This window comes from Colobus angolensis, unplaced genomic scaffold (genome assembly GCF_000951035.1).
Source record: "Colobus angolensis palliatus isolate OR3802 unplaced genomic scaffold, Cang.pa_1.0 Scaffold54, whole genome shotgun sequence".
Classification (NCBI taxonomy): domain Eukaryota; kingdom Metazoa; phylum Chordata; class Mammalia; order Primates; family Cercopithecidae; genus Colobus; species Colobus angolensis.
Window position 1 is genome coordinate 1085109 of NW_012118932.1, and position 8165 is coordinate 1093273.

General features: G+C 40.4%; 1 protein-coding gene across 2 annotated transcripts in view; it reads right to left on the reverse strand.

The window, feature by feature from the left end:
* Positions 1 to 8165, reverse strand: part of UBXN7 (UBX domain protein 7) — an 89872-nt gene that overhangs the window by 62826 nt on the left and 18881 nt on the right. For both annotated transcript variants that reach the window (XM_011961172.1, XM_011961170.1), the window contains one exon: positions 641 to 788. In XM_011961172.1, the coding sequence (XP_011816562.1) occupies positions 641 to 788 (148 nt within the window). The remainder of the gene's footprint in view (positions 1 to 640; positions 789 to 8165) is intronic.

Here is an 8165-nt window from a genome sequence, read left to right on the forward strand (position 1 = left end):
CGCCCGGCCTTAATTTTTGTATTTTTTTTAGTAGAGACAGGGTTTCACTATGTTGGTCAGGCTGGTCTCGAACTCCTGACTTCATGATCAGCCCGCCTCAGCCTCCCAAAGTGCCGGGATTATAGGTGTGAGCCACCATGCCCAGCCTAGTTTCAAACATTTTTCATGGCAACTCAAAACATTTCTGTGAATGTAGAAAAATCTATAATCGGGAAATCTGAGCTTTACTGCTACTTAATGCTGTGTAGCTTGGGGAAATGGCTATGCCTCTGCTTCCTTATTGGTAAAATGTTGATAATGCCATCCAATAAGGTTCCTGTTTGTTTATCTGTTGCTGCCGTGAGGCACACAGGCCCTGCTGGCCACGGGCCAATCCTAGCAGAGCAGCACCACACACTCCCACCAACCCCATCTCCCCGACTTCACAGAGCCTATATGGTTCCTTTGAGGATTCAATAAGGCAAGACAGTATCTAAAGAATCGAACGTATGTAACTACAAAAATTTCCACTTCATACTTTTTCAGAGGCTTTCAGCCTTTCATTTATTTCAAAACCAGAGAATTGACCTAGCTTTGATAAAAACACAACTACTTAATTTAGGCGATGGACAGCTCCTGACAATACACATTAAATTCGTACTCTGGGTGTGGTCTGACAGCAGAGACACTTGCTGAACTGGTACTGGGCTCTTCAGCGATTCCTCCACCATCCAAAAACATAGTGACTGCCATTTCCAGATTATTGTTGCACGCTTCAAGCATATGTTTTCCTACACTTTCACTTGCACCTGAAACAGTAAAAAGACAGGAAAAACGTTAAAAAAAAAAAAAAAGACCGCCTCTTTTTTCAGCTCATATTAGAATTCCCAAGTAAATCAATAGTATTTTTCCCTTTTAGAATGAATTTCTTGTGAAATACACCGAGCTAGAAAAAAATGCACACATTCTTGAAGTGAAATACACAGAGCTAGAAAAGAATGTAGAAGCATTAAAGAGTAATCGTCCTTCATAATAAAACAAAAACTAAATATTACAGCATTTTTTGGCCACTTCTGTTTTTTTTTTTTTTTTGGCCATTTATTTAAATGGCCAAAGTATATATTTGGGAATAAGCTGAAAAAAGATAAAGAAAAATGAAAGACTACGTTCTAGAAAGTTAGAAATGCTTTGTTAGAAAGAATACATTTCAGTTAGCATTTCTGTTAAGAAGAAAGCATCAGGATGGGCACAGCGGCTCACACCTGTAATCCCAACACCTTGGGAGGCCGAGGTGTGTGGATCACGAGGTCAGGAGTTGGAGACCAGCCCAACCAACATGGTGAAGCCCCGTCTCTACTAAAAACAAAAATGTGGCAAGCATGGTGGTATGCACCTGTAATCCCAGTTACTTGGGAGGCTGAGGTAGGAGAATCGCTTGAACCCAGTAGCCAGAGCTTGCAATGAGCCAAGGTCATGCCACTGCACTCCAGCCTGGGCAACAAAGCGAGACTCTGTCTCCAAAAAAAAAAAGGCATCTTTAATACCAATGACAAACAAGTGAGAAGGAACATTTTTTGTCTAAGACATAACTAAGTCAAAATCTGGTAAGAAATGTCAATCTTCATCATTTAAAAATGTCCCTATTACAAACTAACTCATTTGTAAATAAAGTAAAGCTAACGGACTCTGCTAAAGGAAATGTAAATTGGTAAGGTCCTTTAAGAAAACAATTTTACAACATGTATTCCAGAAACAAAAATACTCATTCCTTTTTTGACTCAGTAATTTCGGCTTCTAGTCAAAATAAAATAAAATCTACATAAAATACTATATGCATAAACATGTTCATACACATGTCCAGCATAGCTTCAGTTTATATTGAAAAGTTGGAAACAACAAAAATGTCTAATGACAGAATGTAAATTGAACATTTTATGGCCACTAAAAAGCACCTCAAGCTTTCCATTTGGGATGAATTTTCTTCTATCTGAATTAGCTTAGAATCTCCTTCTCTTGATGGTAAATGCTCTTAAGTTTTTGCCTGAAAATGTCTTTATTTCGCTGTCATTCCTGACAGTTTTGCTGGGTATTCCATTTCAAAGCTGACAGCTATTTTCTCCCAGAATATTGAAGACAGCATTCCAATGTCCTCTGGCTTCTGTTGTTGCTGCTGGGAAATCAGTTGCCAGACTACAGAAAAATGTTTTTATAGCAATCTGTTGTTTCTAGTTGCTTTTAAGACCCTCTGTCTTTAGCCTTCTGCAATTTCACTCTGATTTGTCAGGGCTGATTTTATTTATCCTCTCTGGGATTCAGTGGACTTCTACCACTTGAAGATTGTCTTTTATCAATTCTGAAAAAGTTGCGGCAATTTCTATTTGATCGCTGCCTCACCCTCCATTCACACTTATTTCCTCTGTAACTCCAATCAGATGTATGTTACAACTCTTCACTCTAACCTTTATGTCTCAACCTTTCTTTCACATGCATATTGTCTCTTTGCTCTCTATGTGCATTGTGGGTAATGTCTTCAGTGCTATTTCGAGTCCACACATTTTCCCTTCAGCGGTGCCAGACTGCTTCTTCCCTTCCTCACTGGGTTTTTGGTTCCAGCTCATTTTTTATAACTGGAAGTTCTGTTTTTGTTTTACTTCCTCATCTGCTTGACCATGTTTTGGAGATCCTTAATTCATACTCCTATTTCAATCTTTCATTTCTTCAAGCATATTAACCAAACTTATTGGAATCACTAAGGGAAAATATAAAATTTCTACAGTTTCTATAAGTCACTATCTCATGTTTCTGCTGGATCTTGCTCACTGTGCCACAGTTTTGTCTGATTCGTGATTTTTTTACTGTGACGTCATGTGCCTTGAAATTTTAATCTGCAGAATTCTGAAGCTTGGGTTGAAGGTACATTTCATCCTAAGAGGATATGATTTGACAGACTTTTCAAGGCACCCACGGGCACTACCAGAGACCACTTTAAACACATTTCTGACTTGGAAGTTTTTCAAGACCACATGGGAAATGTGACTGTAACAATCCTGTCTCGGCCGCCCAAGTGGCTGAGATTACAGGTGCCTGCCACCACCACGCTGGGCTAATTTTTGTATTTTTAGTAGAGACAAGGTTTCACCATGTTGGCCAGGCTGGTCTTGACCTCCTGACCTCAGGTGACCCGCCCGTCAGGTGATCCGCCGGCCTCGGCCTCCCAAAATGCAGGGATTACAGGAGTGAATCACCACACTAGGCCTTAAAATTTTTTTTGAATACATACATTCTTCAGCACTGTTTTTCCCAGCAGCAGGGTTATTCATGTTATCACTCTACATTATCCTTACTGCAAGAAATCGAAGTGCTAACTCTATTCTTACTGTCTCTCATTTGTTTTCTCTTCTGTACTACTACTGTCTCTAAGGCAAATCCTTGATACTTACCTCAATTACTTCAACAGGCTCCTAACTGATCATTATTCCATCTTCCACCTTGCTGCAGAGGGTATGTTCCAAAATATAAGTCTCATTGTATCATCCTCCTGTTTAAAATCCCTTAATGGCGACCAGGCATGGTGGCTCACACCTGTAATCCCAGCACTTTTGGAGGCCAAAGTAGGCGGTTAGGAGGTTAGGAGTTCGAGACCAGCCTGATCAACATGGTGAAACCCCGTCTCTACTAAAAATACAAAAATCAGCCAGGTGTGTTGGCACACACCTGCAATCCCAGCTACTCAGGAGGCTGAGGCAGGAGAATCACTTGAACCTGGGAGGCGGAGGTTGCAGTGAGCTGAGATTGTGCCACTTCACTCCAGCTGGGTCAACAGAGCGAGACTCCGTTTCAAAAAAAACAAAAAGCAAAAACAAAAAAAAATCCCTCAATGGCTTTCTTCTGATGCCTGCAATATAAATTCAAGCCTTTATGATCTAGAAAGCCCTTTGTGATCAGGCCTCAGCTTATTTCTCTGGCTTTGCCTTTCTTCCTTCTCATCCTACATAGTTTACTACAGTCAAATTCATTACATGCTTGGAATGCCCCTATCCTCCCCATCATCCCCTCATCTAGTTCATGCACGCTGACATCAACCGAAATGTTACTTTGTTGATTTGTATACTAGCCTACCTGCCCATTCCTATCCCTGAGATAACGTTCTATTATATCCATGGATATACTACTAGTAAATGCTGGTTTATTTTCTGGCTCCCCCAAAAGAATAGACTGTTCTTGAACAGAGGAACTGGTTTTCTTGCCTTGGTATCTCCCAGCACCTGGCATCAGGCTTGCTTACATGTGATCAATGTCTGATAAACTTAGTGATATCTCATAGTACTTTAACTCATTAGCTATACACTAGAGAGAGAGGGAGTAGGCCTTAGTCAAAACCACTGGCAACTCTTTCATAACAATTTAATTTTGTACTTTGTGCATATACTTATGTTTTAAAATTAATTTATAAAGCAGTATGGTTACACTGTGGAAATAAATAGCAAAGGGATACGCTGGATTAATGGATTTAAGATAGATTTAAAAAGAAGTGAAAATAACATGCTTCAAAACACTAGCGGATGGCCGAGCACAGTGGCTCACACCTGTAATCCCAGCACTTTGGGAGGCCGAGGCAGGTGGATCAGCTGAGGTCAGGAGTTCAAGACCAGCCTGACCAACACGGTGAAACCCCTTCTCTACTAAAAATGCAAAAATTAGCCAGACGTGGTGGCAGGCACTTGTAATTCCAGCTACTCGGGAGGCTGAGGCAGGATAATCACTTAACCTGGGAGCAGAGGTTGCAGTGAGCCACTGCACTCCAGCCTGGGGCACAAGAGTAAGACTTCGTCTCAAAAACAAACAAACTAGCAGATGACATGGAGTAGCTATAGCGTTTTCTGAAAACTGATAAAGATATATATTTAAGGTGCAAATGAAAACAACGAATAAACTCATTTCATAAAATATGACTGAAAAAAGGCAGCCAGGTGCGGTGGCTCATGCCTGTAAACCTGGCACTTTGGGAGGCTGAGGCAGGTGCATCATTTGAGCTCAGGAGTTCCAGACCAGCCTGGCCAACAGGTGAAACCCCGTCTTCTACTAGAAATACAAAAATCAGCCAGGCATGGTGGCAGGCATCTGAAATCTCAGCTATTAGGGAAGCTGAGGCAGGAAAATCTCTTGAATCCAAGAGGCAGAGGTTACAGCAAGCTGAGATCACACCACTGCACTTCAGTTTGGGTGACAAAACGAGACTTCATCTCAAAAAAAAACAAAAAAAAAACAGCCATGAATATACAATGTATGTAATAATTTCAAATCCATAAAAATTACCCAAGAAAGCACCTGCTCATTTCACTGAAATCTCTAGAAACGCACATAGTTGACAGCCAACTGTCTTTTAGTACCAGGTTATACCCATTCAAAAGGCTACTATTAAAAACAAAAATAACAAGTGTGGGTGAGGATGTGGAGAAACTGGAACCACTGTGCACTCTTGATGGGAATATAAAATGGTACAACTAGGGTGGAAAACTATGGCGATTCCTCAAAAAACTAACAACAGAATTACCATATGATCCGGTAATTTCATTTCTGGAGATATACCCAGAGAACTGAAAGCAGGGTCTCAAAAAGATATTTATATGCCCATTTTCATAATAGCATTATTCACAGTAGGTAAAACATGGAAGCCACCCAAGTACCCATCAACACATGAATGGATAAACTAAAGTAGTATATTCATACAGTGGAATATCACAGAGCCTTAAAAAGGAAAGAAATTCTGACATGAATGAACCTTGAGGACATTATGCTAAGTGAAATAAGCCACTCACCAAAATACAAATGCTGTATGATTCCACTTATGTGAGATATTTAGAGCACTAAAAATCACAGTCAGAAAGTAGAATGATGGTTGCCAGGGGCTGGAGGAAGGTAGAATGAGGAATAGGGAGTTATTGTTTAATGGGTAAACAGTTTTGGTTTTACAAGACAAACAGTTATAGAGAGAGTTGGTGGTAATGGTTACACATTATTAATGTATTTAATACCACTGAACTGTACCCTTAAAAATGGTTAAAATGGGCCAAGCACAGTGGCTCGCAGCTGTAATCCTAGCACTTTAGGAGGCTGATGTGGGCAGATCACTTGAGGTCAGGAGTTTGAAACCAGCCTGGCCAACATGGTAAAACCCCGTCTCTACTAAAAAATAACAAAAATTAGCCGGGTGTGGTGGGCACCTGTAATTCCAGCTACTAGGGAGGCTGAGGGAGGAGAAGCGCTTGAACTCAAAGTGCAAAGCTGAGGTCACTCCATTGCACTCCAGCCTGGGCAACAAGAGCGAAACTCTGTCTCAAAAAAAGGTTAAAATGATAAATTTTGTTATGTATATGTTAATACAATTTTAAAAATTGAAAAAACAAACACCCTTTTGGGAAATTAGAGAAAAACAATTGCCTTTCATTTGGAGTCTGCCTTTTATCGGGGTATATATGGTAATTTAAGTTACACAGGACCAGGGAGGTTTTTCCAAAGAGCTTCATACATTACTCAAATTTGAGAAACATTCTTAGACTTCTCACTCCCCCAAGTGAACATCCCATCAGTTAACCAAAGAGGCCTATAGTTCCTTCTAGTTAATACCACTCCTATCCAGCCTTTCCTATGTCCACTGCCACAGTCTTAGTTCAAGCCCTCAACATCTCTTACATGAATTACTGTATCTCACACCTCTTGGCCCCTTTGATATATAGTCATCCCTCCAGTATCCATGGGGCATTGGCTCCATTACCGCCCAAGGATACCAAACTTTGAGAATGTTCAAGTTCTTCATACAAAATGGTACAGTATTTGCAAACAATCTATACTTTAAATCATCTCTAGATTACTTATAGCACCTAATACAATGTAAATGCTATTACACTGTACCTAATACAATGTAAACAGCTGTTACACTGTAGAAAATAATGATAAATAGAAAAGTCTGTAAGTGTTCAGTAGAGATGCAACAATGTTTTCTTTTTCCCTGAATATTTTGTTTCTTTTTGCTGGAGTGCAGTGGTACCATCTCTGCTCACTGCAACCTCTGCCTCTCAGGTTCAAGCAATTCTCCTGCCTCAGCCTCCCAGGTAGCTGGGATTACAGGCATCTGCCAACACACCCAGCTAATTTTGTATGTCTAGTAGAGACAGGGTTTCGCCATGTTGGCTAGGCTGGTCCTGAACTCCTGACCTCAGGTGATCTGCCCACCTTGGCCTCCCAAAGTGTTGGGGATTACAAGGCACGTGCCACTGCACTGCACCTGGCCTTTTCCCTGAATATTTTCAATACACAGGCTAAATTCACCAATACAGAAACCATGGATACGGAGGGCCGGGTGTACCTTCAACACAGCAAAATAATGTAAGTCCAATTGTCTATCTTCCTATTTCAACAGTTCTGTCTTACTGACTGGAAGAGTTTTAATCCCTCTCAAGCTGCATACAAGATTGTTCCTTCCCTCCCATTTCATATCCCTCTACTCTCATCTCTCCTCTGTATCACCCCCTCAGCCACATGGACCCACTGGCATCATCTAGGCAGTTCCCTTGGTAGGACTTTATAAAGCCCTATCTTTGCATGATTTGGATAGCGGTTGGGACAACCAACCAAACACCCACCTTTCTGTTACGTTCTGAACATTTCCCCTCCCTCCTCACTCTGAAGCAGGAACAAATATATACTTTTCCAGTGAGTCATAATCTCTACCCTCGTCTCTGCTAGCTCTTCTGTCTCTCAAACTTTAAAAGCTCACTCAACTAGCGCAGATCTCACTTTTGTCATCCCAGTTACTTCTTCCTAAGTTCTCAGTGGAGCTGAACCAAAAGTTAAATTGTAGTATATACAAATTTAACATTCTAAATGTCATAAAACACTTTAAAAAATGAAATATCAAAACAAAAACACAAATGCAACTTTTTGAAGGAAAGGAAAAGTTCTAATATCCCCACAGCCAACCTTATGTTATGCAACTAAATACAAATTCTTCGGGCAAAAACAGCATAAATTTGATAAACAATTTCAAGACACATATGCTACCACATTCTTACTCATAAAACCTGAGGCTTTCAGTGTTTCCCTAATATTTGTACACTGTCTCCAGTTACATTGTGTTGTATTATCATACTTCTTTTTTTTTTTTTTTTTGAGACAGAGTCTCGCTC